This window comes from Myotis nattereri (genome assembly GCF_964212035.1).
Source record: "Myotis nattereri genome assembly, chromosome: 8".
Classification (NCBI taxonomy): domain Eukaryota; kingdom Metazoa; phylum Chordata; class Mammalia; order Chiroptera; family Vespertilionidae; genus Myotis; species Myotis nattereri.
In genome coordinates this window covers 11,611,042-11,628,867 of record NC_138083.1, presented here as the reverse complement: position 1 = coordinate 11,628,867, position 17,826 = coordinate 11,611,042, and the positions used below count along the sequence as shown (strand labels likewise).

The 17,826-nt window shown below is 50.0% G+C and overlaps 1 protein-coding gene across 4 annotated transcripts in view; it reads right to left on the bottom strand.

Annotated features, from left to right (window-relative positions):
- NFATC2 (nuclear factor of activated T cells 2) overlaps positions 1-17,826 on the bottom strand; it is a gene marked incomplete at both ends in the record, with an annotated part of 147,524 nt that overhangs the window by 65,637 nt on the left and 64,061 nt on the right. For all 4 annotated transcript variants that reach the window (XM_081097128.1, XM_081097129.1, XM_081097126.1 and 1 more), the window contains 2 exons: positions 1,033-1,205; positions 2,385-2,587. In XM_081097128.1, coding sequence (XP_080953254.1) covers positions 1,033-1,205; positions 2,385-2,587 — 376 coding nt within the window. The remainder of the gene's footprint in view (positions 1-1,032; positions 1,206-2,384; positions 2,588-17,826) is intronic.

Here is a 17,826-nt window from a genome sequence, read left to right as displayed (position 1 = left end):
ATGATTACAACAACATGAAAAATATTCTTAGAAGAGGCTAAAAAAAATAATATAAACAGCCTTTGTTTCTGAAAAAATGGTTACTTTGTTTGTTCTTTATGCTTTTAAAGATGATTTCTGACCTCTCAACAACTGACCAAACAATAAGCTTTGTCCCATCTAATTGCAAAACCAACAACAAAACTGGCAGGAAGTGCCTAAGAATGAGCTCAAAGTGGCCGCCTCTCTCAAAGCCTGGTAGAAATGAGCCAGGGTTCTGCCCGGAGCCCTTCCACGTGGCAGAGCTCGGCCGCGGCGCACTGGACTCTGACCGCCTCCTGCCTCTTTGCTTGGGCATCTTTACAGCCACCGGAATGTCAGCTCGTTAAGGACAGAGAAAACCTCTTGCTCATTTGCAGGACGCCAGCACCGCACCGGACATCAGTGGATTCTCAGTAGACCCACAGGGACGGGCTGAGGGTGACGGGGCAGCATGGCTCCTGGATGCCAAAGCTCCCGTTCAGTCGCCACCCTGCCACTTTGGGGTTGTGTTGCCCTACCCCCTCCTCTTCTGTGAAATGTGCACGGTGACACCCGCCATCACCGAGGACGGCTGTCAGTATTCAACAAGCTCAATAGGAAGAGCCTCTGTCATATCACCGTTATTCTTATTGAAAGAAAGACAGAGGAATAGAAAGAGGACGCGGTGTACGGTGAACTCACGCCAACGCCATCTGACCGTTTTGAAAACCAGAACATTTATACATCTCCGATCTTCTAAGCAAAGCTGTGGGCGACTCGTTAGCGGTATTATTTTTTAATTTCCTGTGAGGCCGCAAAACCCTCCACAAGTAAATCGAAGCTGACAGAAGCCCTTAAATGTGCTCTGGCGCCGGCCCCTTGGGTCATCTGGGGCCCACTCTTGATCCTTGTGGGTTCTGTGACCTTTGCGGGGTACCTGGCCCAGGGTGCCTTGCGGTGGGGCGGGGGCGGGGGAGGGGGTGTCACGTACAGTCCACTCCAAAAACCGACCCTGCCCAGAGCCCCACTTACAGCACTCGATGGGGTTCGACGCGGTCTGCAGGGAGACGATCCTCCCACTGGCCTCGGGAATGTGCACCCGGAACACCAGCCTCACCCGCGTGTTCTTCCTGCCGATGTCCGTCTCGCCTTTGCGCAGCTCGATGTCAGCGTTCCTCAGCTTCAGGATGCCCGCACAGTCGATGCTGCCCGAGGACGAGAACCCCATTTACAGCCAGCCATCTCAGCGAGCAGGAAAGATCCCCCACAAAGCCACCTTCGCCAGGTAGCCAAATAACCCCACAGCCAGACACGGGAAGGAACTGTAACACACTGATACGTATTTCAGCCAGGGATTTATACCGAGCGGGGAGTAAAACACTTATAAAGCAATTAGAGAAACTCCCCGGGGAAATGACTTCTCTAGTGAGATTTTTCATGCCAACTTTTCGACTCTCAAAAGCATCTGAAAAACTCAAACACGCCACTGGCGAAACTGCTTCTGGACAAGCCAACAGAGAACAGCGGAGTATCAAGGTTAACACCTTGAATTTGATAAATGCGCTGTGGCCACGGAAGAATGCATTCTTGGTCTAAGGATATGGATGCGGACGTATTTAAAAAGTCAAAAGGCATGATTTCTGCAACTGACTTCAGGAAAAAATGGAGAGTGATCAAGCAAATACGAAAACGGTTAACAACTGGCAAATCTGAGTGAACAGTATGCTGGAGAGAGTTCTCTGTTTCTTGCAGTTTTCCTGTACGTTTGAGATTTATTTCTAATAAAAAGATTTTTCAACTCCAATACATGGGTGCAATGGTCCCCAAATTTTAGCCACACGCAAATGATCTGGTGAGTTTTGACCTATCATGACTTAATAATTTTCTTTAGGTCAAATAGAATTTTTAATGTCAATGAATTTAGTCTCATCCCAACCAACAGAACCCAAAGATGCCTAAGTAATACATGAAAAACATCTAGGTAACGCACTTTTAAAACGGAAACTTTAAAACAGTCATCTCGCCGAGACCGGTTTGGCTCAGTGGATAGAGCGTCGGCCTGCGGACTGAGGGGTCCCGGGTTCGATTCCGGTCAAGGGCGTGTACCTGGGTTGCGGGCATATCCCCAGTGGGGGATGTGCAGGGGGCAGCTGATCGATGTTTCTCTCTCATCGATGTTTCTAACTCTCTATCTCTCTCCCTTCCTCTCTGTGAAGAATCAATAAAATATATTAAAAAAAAATAAATAAAAAAATAAAACAGTCATCTCTCTGGGTCCATCACAGACTGGGAAACACCATTCCCCGCTCCTCCACCAATTCCAGGGAGACCCTTCTCCCAAATCCCTGCCACTCGGACCCACCGCCCTCGGCCCCAGCCCTTACGTCGCCCTCATGTTGTTTTTTGGCTCCAGCGGGATCTCCAGGACTTTGGTGTTGCCGACGATCTTCTCGTAGCTGGTGGTGGTGACGGTTTTTCCCGTGATCCGGTGCACCTGGTAGAAGGCGTGGGGCTTAAGGATCCGCTCGTCGGCCGTCCCGATGAAGATCTGAAGCCCCAGTGGCTTGTTCTCCATGTAGCCGTGCAGCTGGGGGAGAGAACACAGAATCAGGTTATGGCAGCTCCACTGATGTGCAGGGTGCGGAGGCTGGAGTCCAATAAACAAAAGGATCCAAGAAACTCCTGGGCCATAGAGAGAGCATAGGATCACTGTCTCAACTCGAGGGATGGAGATCTGGAAGCAACGTTGAGTCCAGCCAGAGGGGACTGCGTCAATAAACTACACTTACTAAGAAACAGCCAAAAAGTATGCTTCAGCGGCGGACGGGGGCTGGGAGCGGGAGTGTGGCAGGGCAGTGAGGATAGAAATAGACAGAGGAGACACGCCTCTTGACAACGGTTGTCTGGGAAGAGGGAACTTTCGCTTGTCAATGCCTGATTGCAATCAACAAGTTTGATTTTGTAATAAATAAATAAAGAATGAGCAAGGCAAAAGTACCATCATCTAAGACCAAAGAAAATGAAAGACTGGAAGAAAATAGGTACCACGTAGGACAGACAAAGGACTAGGGCACAGATTGTATCAAGAATGCCTACAGGTGAGTAAGTCAAGGATGAGATTCCCAGGTGTCCTAGTGAACGCCACGTCCTACCCTGAGCCTCTCCCTATCTCCTTCTGCTTCTCCTCGTCCCTTCTGACAACGGATACATTTCCTCAGTTCCTTTCGCTTAGAGCAGCGGTTCTCAACCTGTGGGTCGCGACCCCTTTGGCGGTCGAATGACCCTTTCACGGGGGTCGCCTAAGACCATCCTGCATATCAGATATTTACATTACAATTCATAACAGTAGCAACATGACAGTTATGAAGTAGCAACAAAAATAATTTTATGGTTGGGTCACAACAGGAGGAACTGTATTTAAAGGGCCAGAAGGTTGAGAACCACTGGCTTAGAGGAATTTCCTCAATTCCTTTCCCCCACACCTTGACTACCACCTCTTTGAGGGCGGGAATGTCTGTTTTTGCAACTTGCCACAAAATCCCTAGCATCTAAAATAATGCTGGGCATATGGTGTACATCCTAGTGTATATTTGCTGAATCCTATCTAATAAAGAGGGAATATGCAAATTGACCGTCACAGTCACAAAGATGGCGGCGCCCAGACCCCTCAGCCCTGCCAGAGTCCCCCAGTCCTTTCAGCCCCGCTGAGGGGAGAAGGGGGTGGCAGGCACATGGTGCAGCTGGATCTGCCCTCAGCCCCCCAGTTGCCCCAGGGCCGGCCCGAGGCACAGGCAAGCCTCAGATGGAGGCTGCCCAGCAGCCCAGGGCCAGCCAAGGCTTGCGCTGCCGGCAGTGGCAGCAGTGGAGGTGTGATGGGGGTGTTGCCTTCCCCTGATCACTGGGTCGCCTCCTACCCCTGAGGGCTCCCGGACTCTGAGAGAGGGCAGGCCGGCTGAGGGACGCCCTCTCCAGTGCATAAATTTTCCTGCACAAGGCCTCTAGTGAGTTAATAAAACTATCCAACAGAAAAAATGAGCAAGAGATTTGAACAGGCAATTCATAGAAAAACAAATAGCATAGTAAAGATGTTCAATTTGACTTACAAATGGGAAAATGCAAATTAAACAACCATGAGATCCATTTTTCACCTGTTAGGTTGGCACACATGTAAATATTTGATCATATCAGGCATTTTGCAGCCTATGGAGACATAGGCACTGTCATGCAGCTGATAGGATATAAACTGGTATAACCATGTTAACGAGTATTAGAGTAACAACTGCTAAAATTAAAAATACATATTCCCTATGACCCAGTAATTTCATCTCTCAATATTTCTAGAAGAAATATTGGCATGCAGGAGATAGGCACAAACATGTTTACTATAAAAATAAGGAACAATAAACAATTAAACAATTAGTCATATAATAGGCTTATGAGCACTATGACACCACCAGGCCATGAAAGACTGCAGCAATTACAAATATATATAAGGTTGCGATCTCTGGACGAATCCAGAAAGATCTAAGACATACTGTTGAAAGAGAAAAGCAATTTGTAGAAAAATATGGATAGTGTGATAAAACTTATTCTACATGCTGAATGTTTTCAATCCATCCATTTATATACACGTACATGGGATAGGAAAAGATGCAGAAGGATGAACTCCAAACTGACCACACCATGATCAGTTCTAAGGATGGAGGGGGAGACCAAGATGGAGAAGGCAGTCAGAGGAATTTAAAATTTATTCACAATGTTATAGGAAGAATGCATTTCTGGAAACCTGTGAAAATTAACATGAAGATGGGTGTTTGTCTTCCACTCCCGAGCTGAGAAACGCCAGGCAAATCATTTAATCCTTGGTGCCTCTCTCTGCAAACTGAGGGGAACTATGACAAGTGACCACTCACTAAGATCCCGCCCTTCCATAACGTGCTACAGAATTTCAGCAGGATCTCCGGTCAGCTGCCAAAAACCAGAGGTCCGGTGGGTAATCACTCGCGGTCTAGCATTGTGCTGTCCAACACAAACCTTAAGCAAAATTGAAAATTTGGTCTCTCAGCTGCACATGTCAATTGGTGTATAGCCACAAGTGGCCAGTGGCCACGGTAATGGACAGCTCAGATGGAGAACATTTCCGCCATCGAGAAAAGTTCTATCGGACAATGCCAGCCTAGAAAGATGGAATTCTCCCGTCCCCGTCTAAAAACTATACAAAGACACGGGTTGGAAATGGAGCAGAGCCAGATGGCAACCTTTTTCGTGCTCTGCTAGGCCGACGCCCATGGCATTTACATATGTGTCTGATCCACACCCAAGAGGCGCCGTAGGGCAAAGACTGAAACCCAGGGCAGAGCCTCTTATCTTTCTTCCCCCCACACACATGGAAGAACAGGGCGCTGTTGTCAGTGACAAAAATCAAAGGAAGAAGGGCAGCGCTGAGAAGAGATTTTGCTTTTGCTTTGCATTTGGAGCCAAGAGAAATATATTTCCTCATCTTGCCTCCTGGATTTAAAAGGAAGTGGTAAACACAGCCTCACGTATGGAGAGGAAGGTAGGTAGACGGACTGTATGCCCTAAGGTTCCTTCCTCCTCCCATGACAGAAGAGCAGAAATTGCAGGCAGAGTGTATCCATGGTAAACACCCAGGGAACACCTGCAGATAAAATCTGTCATGTCCCCACGGCCCCACCTGAATCCAGCTACCTCTGTCCCCTCCCCTGCTGGCACACCTAGTTCAAGCCACCATTGCCTCTCCCAGGAATGACCATCACTACCCTCTAACTGGCCTCCTGCTGGTCTTTTACAGATGAGCCCAGTGATCTTTTAGAAGTGCAAATCGGACTAGGGTACTCTCCAGCTTACAACCCTCCAAAGACTTCCTGTGGCCTTAGAATAAAATTGAAATTTGGTGCCGTGGCCTGTGAGGCTTCCAACAGCCCAGCCTCTGCCTTCTTCTCCCTCCATCCTATTAGGTTCCTGCCAACACCAGCCATCTGTCTGTTCCCTGAGCACATCAAGCTCTTTCTGACCTCGGGGCCTTTGCCCAGCCTTCTTCTCTGCTTGGAATTCTCTCCCACCAATACATTTCGTTCTCAGATCCTCAGGTCTTTCCAGGATATTATTTACATACATCCAGCGCCAGAGCCAGCTCTTTCCGCCTTGCAAGAAACAATTGTTAAATTTCTAGGAATTTTAAGAGCCAGTAGATATCACTTTGGTAGTTTGAAATCAGCCACGGTGGGAATATTTACACCACAAAAATGGGCAAGTGCTAAAAACTGAGCTCGTTTTTATATCCTCAAGAACTGGTCTTAAGCATTCACTAGCACACTGCTGGAATAGTTGCTTCATTACCACCTGAAATTTTCTCCTTAGTTGCTTATTTGCTTAGTATCTCTCTCTCCCACCTGAGCATGAGGCCCATGGTGGTAGGAACCATGTATATGTTGGCAGTGTGATCTATATCCGTGTTGAATGAATGATCACCATAGCAACAACGCAGCAGCTAAGTGTGCACTTCCCTCAGGCCAGGCACTGCACTCAATGTTACACCAGGATCCCAACAACTCTGGGTAGGGCGGGCCCATTTTATAGGGGGGGAAACTGAGATTTGCAAAGGTCGGGCAACTTGTCCCAGCCAATGCTGTTAGTAGAAGGGAGAGCCCGGATGTGAACGCCGGGCCATCAGGCACTAAGTCCCCCACCTTATCCCACACCCTCTCCACGTCCCCGCATCTGCTCTATGTCCCCGCTCTCTGATCTATGACTGCAGGTCAGAAAGTGCAGATCGGGTCCTCAGAGAAAACACAAGAAGTACTAAATGATAAGATCAAGAATGTTCTTCCTGCTGACAAGAGAGAGAGAGACAGAGAGAGAGAGAGAGAGAGAGAGAGAGAGAGAGAGAGAGAGAGAGATGATGGGAGGAAAAGAAACAGACGTCAGCAACCAAAACAAGTAAATAGGGTTGCGGCTTGAGGGAGAAACCCTCTCCTTGAAGAAGCGCCTCTCTGGAAGGAACCCCATTCGCTGCTGGTGGGGTGCTGACTGGGACAGCCACCGTGGAACACAGTCTGGAGGTTCTTCAAAAATGAAGAACAGACTTACCCTAAGACCCAGCAATCCCTCTCCTGGGTATCTACCCAAAAACATGTATTTGTAAAGACATATGCACCCCTATGTTCACTGCAGCATTATTCACGGTGGCCAAGACATGGAAACCACCAAAGTGTCTGCGATACAGGACTGGATGAAGAAGATGTGGTACAAACTTACAATGAAATACTTACTCAGCCACAAGAAAAGATGAAATACTGCCATTTGCGAATATTACGCTAAGTGAAAGAAGTCAGGAAAAGCGAAGAACCATATGATTTCACTCATATGTGGGATACAAAACTGAAACTCATAGACACAGATAACAGTATGGTGGTTCCCAGAGGGAAAGGGGTGGGGGTGGGAGTTACTGGGGGCCTAAAATATGGTGATGGAAGATGGTTTGACTATGGGTGGTGAGCCCACAATGCAATATGCAGATCTTGTATCACAGAAATATACACTTGAAACCTATATGATCCTATTAACCAATGTCACTCCAATAAATTTAATAAAGATAGATAGATAGATAGATAGATAGATAGATGATAGATAGATAGATAGATAGATAGATAGATAGACAGCCTCCCTGGGCCCAGGAGCAGCCCCTGGTTGAGCTGGACTAGCTGATACAATGTGAGTGATGGAACCGCCTCACCTTGGTGAGTGGCCCTCCCCGGGCACCGAGGCGTGTGGGAGAGTAGAAAGAAGAACGTATGTGTATCTCCATCCTGGCTCTGCTTCTCAATCACGTGTGTCCTCGGAGCAGCGACCCCACCCCTCTGAGTTCCTATTTACCCTCATAAAACAGGGACACCACTTCCCACACCCTCAGGCCCTTTCGAAGCCTAAATAAGACAACTTTTGAAGGTCCCCAAAGCATGACACACCCGGTAGGTGCCCATGAACGAGGATTTTCCTGGTCATCAGAGGATGATGCAAATCAATACACGGAGGGGAGATTATAGAGCTGAATGGGGCGGCGAAGAATGAACGTGAAGGTCCCGCAGAGTGAAAAACCCGAAACATCCTCCCGCGTGCGAAACCCAGGCACTGGCCCCCGTCAGCACCGTGGGCGTCCCACACTGGCCTGGATGCCGGGCAAAGGCCGGGCCGGTGGAGAGGCCGCTGTCCTGCGTGAAGAGAACACTTCCCTCCGCTCTCCACCTCCCTGGCCCAGGAATGTGCGAGAAGCTGCCCAGACTGACAGCTCAGTGGGCTCATTGTGGAAGGGCCTCGGGAGGTTTGCAAAAAGAGCACAGAGCTAATTACTTGTCTCTCCAAAGAACGGGGGATGTGGGTCTTACAAACACCACATAATGTCTTGGGGTGGCGTGACCTGCCCTCCAGGGCCCGAAGGCCCTGCTGCGCCCGCCTGAGGGAGACCCTGGTGCCAGGGCCTCCCTCCAGGCTTCTCCAGGGAGCGGCCAGCAGGTCTCCCTCCAGCCGCAGCAGGCGGTGCTGCAACCAGGAGCTCAAGAGCTCCACTTCCTGCGCCGCGGAGAAGAGAGGAAAGTCCTCTGATTCTGGTAATTCCCCAGGCTGCTGACACGGTTCCAGGAAGTCATGTTTCTGGTGCAGATCATGAGGTGATTTAATCTGCAGGGCAATGCTGGGGGGCGGGGGGAAGGGGTGAGCCCTCTCCTGGGGGAGAGAGCTGAGGCTCCTTGGGGTGAAGTGCCTGGCTCCTGACCTACAGCTCAAAAGCCATCAGGGGGACCAAGGGACGAGGGATGTTTCTTCCCCCGTGTCACAGCTGGCCCGGCTCAGGAAAGGGCCATCTCCCGGGTCTGGGCTGCGGTCCACGCCCCAGCTCAGCGAGAGCATCCCGGAGGCGAACGTCTCAGGCCTCAGACCCGCCGTGTCACCGTGTCACAGAGAAAGCTCCTCACACCCACCCCACCCCCATCTTCAAGCTCTGCCCCCTCTTATCCTAAAGCAGATAAAAGGGCATCAGCTTTTGTTGATTCTTGCTTTTCCTTTGTCTCGTTATAAAAGTTAACAAAGGTTCATTCATTACAGGGAAAAGAGACAATGTAAAAATGTGGAAATTAGAAAGAAAAGACTCCCTCAAAATGTACAGTATTTTGGTAGACGTCCTTCCAGATTTTCCTTCCAGGCATATGGAGAAACATATTTGGGATTCTATTTTACATACTGTTTCCACTTAACAATATAGTAGGGCCATTTCCTCTTGCCATTAAGTCTTGTTTTATGAGACAATCTCAAAGGACAGCCTCATAGTTCCCAGGGCTCAGACTAGCAGAAGGTGAGGGAGGTGCCCTTGGTGCATGCTTTAAGGAGGCACGGGCTCTCCAGGTCATGCGCATGCAAGGGGCACCTAAGAGTAAGTGCTGCCTTCAATTTTGCCCCCTCCTCCTTGTCCTACCTCCCCATCCCCACTGTGCCTCACCCAGGTCCCAGTCTTGGCATTTCCATCCCATGGGCCACAGTTCAAATTGACCCCTGCAGTTGGACACTGAGGTTATTTCAACCTTCTCATCACGCCACAACGAGAACTCTTGTACATGGCGCTTCCCTGAAGACAGTTTCTCTATCAGCTCTGCTCAGAGCCTTTTAAACACTCTCAGATGGACGGGGCTGCCACCACATCCAAAAATGTGGGATTGATTTTCAAAATGGCAATGGGTCAAAGAAACTGTTTTGAATCTTACTAAAATCAAACTTGAACAATGTTAAGTAGCATTTTTTTTTGTTGAATTTGGAATATTAGGAAATTGGTATCATCCTCAAAGACCTCGCTCGGAAAGCAATGGCTGTGGGCGTGTTTTATTGCCGCTCCCCTCTGCCACATGGCACGGGGGCAGAGGATCTGTGCAAACGCACATGGGTCCCAGATTCGGCCTGTATTTTTAGATACAAAAGTCACAGAACATACCTGCCACCCCAACCCCATGCCCATCCCTCACACACATGTGCATGTGCGCGTACACTCACACACACACCCATCTAATGAGCACATGTTAATTAACTGCATTAAAAATTCTAATTCCTGATACGTCCTGCTGCCTCATCCCCATACTGGATCCATCTCAGAGTCCTGTCCATTCTACTGCCTAAGCCCACTCAAATCCACTCACTCCTCCTCCATCACTCCTTCCCATCATGAAAGTGGTAGAGTCCAAACTACCACCATTTCCTCCCGGAAGTTTCCCTGCATCCCCTCCAGTCCTTACCCACCATTGTCCACCCTGCACCTGAACGATCTTGGATAAACTTTGGTCGGCTGTCAATCAATCACACTCAGCACTCATTGGCTCCAACGCCCTTCATGATCTGGCTCCGCCCCACATCACACCCCCAGCCCCTTTCCACATTCTTCCCTGTGTATGGTGTTGCAGGAACAACCCCCTCCCTCCACCTCCTCCCTTGCCTTTGTCCTCCTTAATTCCTACTTATACGGAAGCAGCCGTGGCTCAAATATAATTTTGCCAGAAAATCTTTCCTTGCTTCCCAGATGAGGCAGGGCCTCCCAGGAATATGTCTTCTTTGTTGTGTTTATCATAATTGCAAGATATAATTAATTACCCAATTGGTTGTTGCATGTCTGCCTTTCCATTCTCTTAACGTTCTAGGGATTTTACAGAAGAGGAAACTGAGGCTCAAACATGTGAGGTCGCCCACCAAGCAAGCCGCAGAGCAGGGGTCTGAGCCGGGTCTGAGCTGGAGGAACGCTTCCTTGCTCAGCTCTGGGACTGATGTAAACAAAAGACCGAGCCTGGGTGCTACCCAGCGATCTTACAGTTACCTTTCAAATTTACAAACGTGCACTCCGTGGTGTTGTAATTCCACTACAGTGAGTGTGTTATTTTATGGCACCCTGCCAGATGAGTGGGAGAAACAAAGGACTAGGTTATTCAGTGTAGCACTCTATTTGTTGTTTGTTTGTTTTAATCCCCACCCGAGGCTATTTTCTTGCACTGATTTTTAGAGAGAGTGGAACAGAGAAGGAAAGAGAGAGAAAAATAGAGAAATATTGATGGAACAGAAACACATCAATTGATTGCTTCCTGCACACACCCTGACCAGGGTCCTAGCTGGGGAGGAGCCTGCAACCAAGGTATGTGCCCTTGACCAGAATCGAACCTGGGACCCTTTGGTCTTCAGGCCAGACTCTCTATGCACTGAGCAAACCGGCTAGGGCAGTGCAGCACTCTTTAAAATAGCAAAAGATTGGAAAATCCCCCCAGTATTAGCTACAGCAATCAAGGCTTAACTACAACAAGACTGCGCACAAAGACCACTAGGGGGTGCACCAAGAAAGCATTAAAAATGCGAAGACAAAGAAACAGGACAAAATTGTCAATGGAAGATATAGAGTTCAGAACCACACTTTTAAGGTCTCTCAAGAACTGTCTAGAAGCCGCCGATAAACATAATGAGATCGTCAAGAAATCTAATGAGACCCTCGGTGTTATGATAAAGAACCAACTAGAAATTAAGCATACACTGACTGAAATAAAGAATACTATGCAGACTCCCAACAGCAGACCAGAGGAGCGCAAGAATCAAGGCAAAGATTTGAAATGCGAAGAAGCAAAAAACACCCAACCGGAAAAGCAAAATGAAAAAAGAATCCGAAAATACGAAGATAGTGTAAAGGAGCCTCTGGGACAGCTTCAAGCGTACCAACATCCGAATTATAGGGGTGCCAGAAGATGAGAGAGAGCAAGATATTGAAAACCTATTTGAAGAAATAATGACAGAAAACTTCCCCTACCTGGTGAAAGAAATAGACTTCCAAGTCCAGGAAGCGCAGAGAACCCCAAACAAAAGGAACCCAAAGAGGACCACACCAAGACACATCATAATTAAAATGCCAAGAGCAAAAGACAAAGAGAGAATCTTAAAAGCAGCAAGAGAAAGAAACTCAGTTACCTACAAGGGAATACCCATACGACTGTCAGCGGATTTCTCAACAGAAACTTTGCAGGCCAGAAGGGAGTGGCAAGAAATATTCAAAGTGATGAATGCCAAGAACCTACAACCAAGATTACTTTATCCAGCAAAGCTATCATTCAGAATTGAAGGTCAGATAAAGAGCTTCACAGATAAGGAAAAGCTAAAGGAGTTCATCACCACCAAACCAGTATTATATGAAATGCTGAAAGGTATCCTTTAAGAAGAAGAGGAAGAAGAAGAAAAAGGTAAAGATACAAATTATGAACAACAAATATGCATCTATCAACAAGTGAATCTAAGAATCAAGTGAATAAATAATCTGATGAACAGAATGAACTGTTGATTATAATAGAATCAGGGACATAGAAAGGGAATGGACTGACTATTCTTGACAGGGGGGAAAGGGGTGTGGGAGATGCGGGAAGAGACTGGACAAAAATCGTGCACCTATGGATGAGGACAGTGGGTGGGGAGTGAGGGCGGAGGGTGGGGTGGGAACTGGAAGGAGGGGAGCTATGGGGGGAAAAAAGAGGAACAACAAAAAAAAAGATTGGAAACAACCTAAAGGCCCATCAAAAGAGTACTGGTTACGTCTCTAATGGCACATAATGGAATATAAAGCTGTTATAAAAAGGAATGGATATGCTAGGGGCCAGTATGACATTTAATATGAATCGCACCCCCTGCAGTTGTGCAGTGAACAACCTGGGCAACCATATGGGGCACCCCAAGGAAGCCTTTTACACAATGATACAGCATAATCTCCACAACATAACGATGAGAACACATATACCTATTTGTGTTAAGGTGCATGTGTGTGTGTGTGTGTGTGTGTGTGTGTGTGTGTGTGTGTGTCTAACCCAAAATAAAATCAGTAAGTAGAAATCAGGCCCTACTTAAACATGCCCGCTGGATTTTGATCATTCTCAGGGAGGGGCTCACCATTTGTAGTTCCCTGGACTATGACACAAAAATTACTTTCTGAATGTGTAGCATAAAAAAAGATAAATAAAGCCCAAACATTCCTTTGAGCTGGCATTTCTGCCGAGTGGACCAGAATTTGGGGGTGGAGAGTGGAGAGGGGAAAGTGAACCTTGGCGTTTCTCTGAAGGCCACAAGAAAGAAAACTACGACAAGGAAGGTACAAATGCACGGGCAATGTCCCATCCCACTCGGACCCACCCCCAAGTACCCCAGGGGCGGAGTCCACGGTGCAGGCCTCCCGTGAAGGAAAAGGCAGGCCGGGGGCCACGGGCTCCCTTAGAGTTCAGGGTATGGTGCTTACTCCAAGAGAGAAGCAAGCCACATACGCGGCCGGCCGACTGGCAAGTCTTGGTGCCCCCGTGTTCGAATCCATCCAGAATCGAACTGCTCTCCCCAGCCTTCTTACCACCAATACAGTCCGAGCGACCATCCCCTCTTCCCTGACTGCGCAGTAGACGCCTCACTGGCCCCTCGCCTGCCTGGTCTGGTACAGTAGCCTCCTTCCTGGTCTCCCCGCTCCCATCCTTGCCCACCTTACCCCTCCACCCGTACAGTGTCCTTGGCACAGCAGCTAGAATGATCTTTAAGAATGTCAGTTCGCCGAAACCGGTTTGGCTCAGTGGATAGAGCGTCGGCCTGCGGACTGAAAGGTCCCAGGTTCGATTCCGGTCAAGGGCATGTACCTGGGTTGCGGGCACATCCCCAGTAGGAGATGTGCAGGAGGCGGCTGATCGATGTTTCTCTCCCATCGATGTTTCTAACTCTCTATCTCTCTCTCCCTTCCTCTCTGTAAAAAATCAATAAAATATTAAAAAAAAAAAAAAAGAATGTCAGTTAGATCCTATTGCTCCCTCTGCTCGAAACCCCCCAACAGCATCTTACTCAGAAAGCCAATGTCCCATGTGATCTGGCCCCCTCTTCTCCACCTCCAGCCCACCCTCTCCCTCCTTCAACTGCAGCCACTCTGGCCTGGTCCTCAACACACACCAGGCCCGCTCCTGCCTCAGGGCCTCGATGCTTAACGTTCCCTCCGCTTGGCATGGTCTTCCCCATATCCACATGGCTCACCCCTCTCTCCAGTCAAACCTCCCCTCATATGACCCCGATCAGAGAGGCCGGCCCCAACTGTGACCCCAGCGTGGCACTCCACACCCTTTCACTCTTTATCCGCCCTCCCCGCTTTATGTCGTTGCATCAGCCATTAATCACATGACACTGCAGGTGTGTTCATTTGTACCTGCCTCTCCCACTAGAACAGCGGTTCTCAACCTGTGGGTTGCGACCCCTTTGGGGGGTCGAATGACCCTTTCACAGGGGTCACCTAAGACCATCGGAAAACACATATAGAATTACATATTGTTTTTGTGATTCATCACTATGCTTTAATTATGTTCAATTTGTAACAATGAAATTGGGGGTCACCACAACATGAGGGACTGTATTAAAGGGTCGCGGCATTAGGAAGGTTGAGAACCACTGCTCTAGAACATCAGCAGCTTATCTGTCTTGTTCACGGAGGCACCTAGAGTGCCGTGCAGAGATGCTCAACGTGTGGGCAACCCCGGGAGGGAGGAGAGCCAGCCGCGGGGTTGAGTGGCTGTCATTCCACCCTCCCCTCCCTGCCCCATCACCAAGAGCGGTCACGCTGCCCACACTGGCTTCTGTCCAGCTCTAGCCATTCTCTTCCTGACCCCCCGGGAGCACTGTGCCGTGCCCAGCGTGGGCAGGCCTCGGCCGGCTGCCGGGCAACTGGTGCCTGGACTGCCCTACTCCAGAGGGGACAGCCTCTGCAGGGAGTATAACAAAGGAGCCTCACGTCTGCGCTCTGCCCCAAGCTGCGGTCCCGCTGGCCGGACCTGTCCTCGCCCGGCAGGAGCCCTCTGTGACCAGCAATCAACAGATGCTCCCCCGAGACACGGCCCTGTTTTCACATCGCACGGTGAGCCATGGAAAGAGAAGCGGGCTTTTTGCACAGGCTCGAAAACAAAACCGGCCGGCCCCTCTCGGCATTCTAAATTAAGAATCAAGCCATTCTATATTTCTCACATCACTGGAAATTAAAACCAGGCATATCTACCGCCCAGCAAGCACGCTCACTGAGGAGACGCTCGACGGCCTGAAACACGCTAAATTTGTTTCCAATTACCATGTCCACATTTGAAACCCCGAGGAAGCCAGGGAGAGCGGTGTGGGGGGATCAGAGGCGAGGCCCATTAGTCTAATGGGATTCAGGGCCGAAGGCTGCACCCCAGACCCCGCTCCCCACAGCCCCCCCGAGGGGTCCTTGAACAAAGAAACTGGATCATTGGGCCACCCCCTCCTCCAGTCAGGGGCCCGAGACCCCAACTTTCCCTTCTCTGCTCCCACCCACCCCTCTCCACTCTCAACCCCCAGCTTCTGGTCCACGCGGGAGAAATGTCAGCTCAGCTACGGTTCCCACCAGCATCCCCCTCCTGACCAGCTATCTCTGCAGGCCCAGGAGCGACCGAGTCATCGGAGATGCGTCTGGAAGTCCTGGACGGGAACCTGCAAGCCTTCTCCGAGTTGACCTTTGGAAGGAGTTGTGTGTTCTTGATTTTTAAGAAGCCAAACAAGCGCTCTTCACATCCCTCTGTACCCCTCCCTGAGTAGGGTCAGTGTCCTAAGACCTGCAGCCAGACCACCTGGGGCTACAGCCTGGCAGAGGCACTGACTCTGTCCTGATATGGAAGCTCATTTACCTCTCCGGGCCTCAGGTTCTTCATCATGACGCTGCACACTCACCGGGGTCTTGGGAGGATCCAGTGAGTTATGCATAAAGCATGCAGCTAGCATCCACTAAATAACTTCTATTACTATTCACCCACCTATGGCTGGGTGACTTTTGACAATTAAATACCTCTTCTCTAGTTGGAGTTCTCGGAAGAAAATCTTCGAGGTCGTCTCTCCGCTCTAAAATGTACGGATTCTCGGGTACATTTGGGATCAAATCCAAACTCCTCATCACGGCCTGTAGAACCCTGCCTGATCTGGCCCCTGCCCACGTCACCAGCTCCGTCTTCCCCACCCCGGTCCAGCCACACGGGCCCCCTTGCTGCTTTTTAACCAGGCCAAGCTTGCTCCTACCCCAGGGCCTTTGCACTCGCTGTTCCCTCAGCCTAAAGCAGGTCTTCCCAGGGCTGGTTCCTCCTGATTCTTCAGGTGTCAACCTACATTCAGGGCCTTCCCTGAGCAGCCTGGCTACAGGAGAGCCTGCCCCACACCTTCCAATAGAATCCCTTCCTGACAGTGCTAAGTGTTGTCTTTGGTGTTTGCTTGCTGGTATTGTCCGTTTGCCCCACTAGAATGGAAGTTTGCTCAGCACTGTGCCCCAGCACCTTGAACAGTACCTGGCATATAGTAGATGTTCAATAAATATTTTCTGAATAAATAAATGAACAGATTCTCAGGTTCCTATGTGGCTCAACACACTGCTGAGTGAGTCATCCCTGTGACCCTGAGCAAGAAGACTTATTCATGTCTGGGAGAGGATCCCCACGTTGGAGTCTGCCTAAGTTCACTACCGTTTGAGCCAGTCTGCAGGAATGTGTCTCACCATGAAAGAGACATGTTATACCAGGCCAGTTCCCCTGGAAGTCAATGAGGAGACCATCTCGGGTGGAAAAATAAAATGGGCAGTCTCTTCTCCAGGCAGCATTTGGGATCGACACAGGGAGAGACTTGAGTCAAAAGCGCAGCGACTTGGCAGCCTGTGGAGATGGGTGAGGGGAGAGCGAGGCATGGCCACGCCCCTGCCACCTGCATTCACCCAAAGACCAGACGACAAGAGGCAGCATGTCTCAAAAACATTTCCCCAGGAGTCTGTCACCCAGGGCACCGCCCTGATACTGAGGAACAAAGTGTCTGCTGATTGCGGGGTCCTGGGCTCCGGGAGAAGCCGGGAAAGGGAAGAGGATTGATTGCCCTGGAGGGGGCAATGGAGGGCTGAAGGGAGCTCATGCAAACTGTGTCCACCTATCCAACCCTGACCAGCGGTACCCAACAGGGCCGTGTGAGCACCCGATGATGCTGGGAAGAGAATGCTGGGCCGAGAGTCCTGCAGCGCCAGCCCCGATGGCAGCCCCCTCAGAACACTTCGATAAAACAGCCCCAAGAAACCGCCTTTCAGCTTCGCAGAAAGGTCCCACGACAGTCAGGGATTCTGGGCGAGGTAAAAGCTACGGCCTTCCCCCTGCGCTGCGGCCAGAAGCTGAAAAAGAACCCCGAGATGGGTGGGAAAAGGCAGGTCTTATGACATGCAAGAGAGCTGGCTGAGCCGGCCAAGGCACTAACACGTTGTGTTATCCCCAATCAAATTGTAATCCCCCCCCCCCCGCCCGCACCCCACCCTCGGCCCCCAACTCAAAGGCCACGCGCGTAGGTCTGCCTGGATCCGGCCCAAATCTTCTGAGTCACTTTTGCCACAAGGGGGAAGAAAGGGAGAAGGCAGACGTGATGTGGACCTTTCCGCCTGCTATTTTGGGATTTTAAGATCCAATTTCTTTCGTTTCAAAGGGAGGGTTTTTGGAGGGCCCTGCATAGCTCCTGTGCCCCGCACGCGGCCAGACGGCCCTGAGACGGGCCTCTGGCGGTGACCTGCGCGAGGCGGGGCCCTCTGGCAGCTCCACACGCCCGTCCCCAGGAACAAGGAGCCCGTTCTTGTGCGGAGCCGCACGGGGCCTGGCTTTCATAACCTGCTGGAAGCGCGTGGGCCCGGCCCATCTGACTCACCTCCTCAAGGAGGCTGGTCCGCGCTCATTCCCTCGTTCATTCACTCCCCTGAGCCTCTGGGCCGAGGGAGGC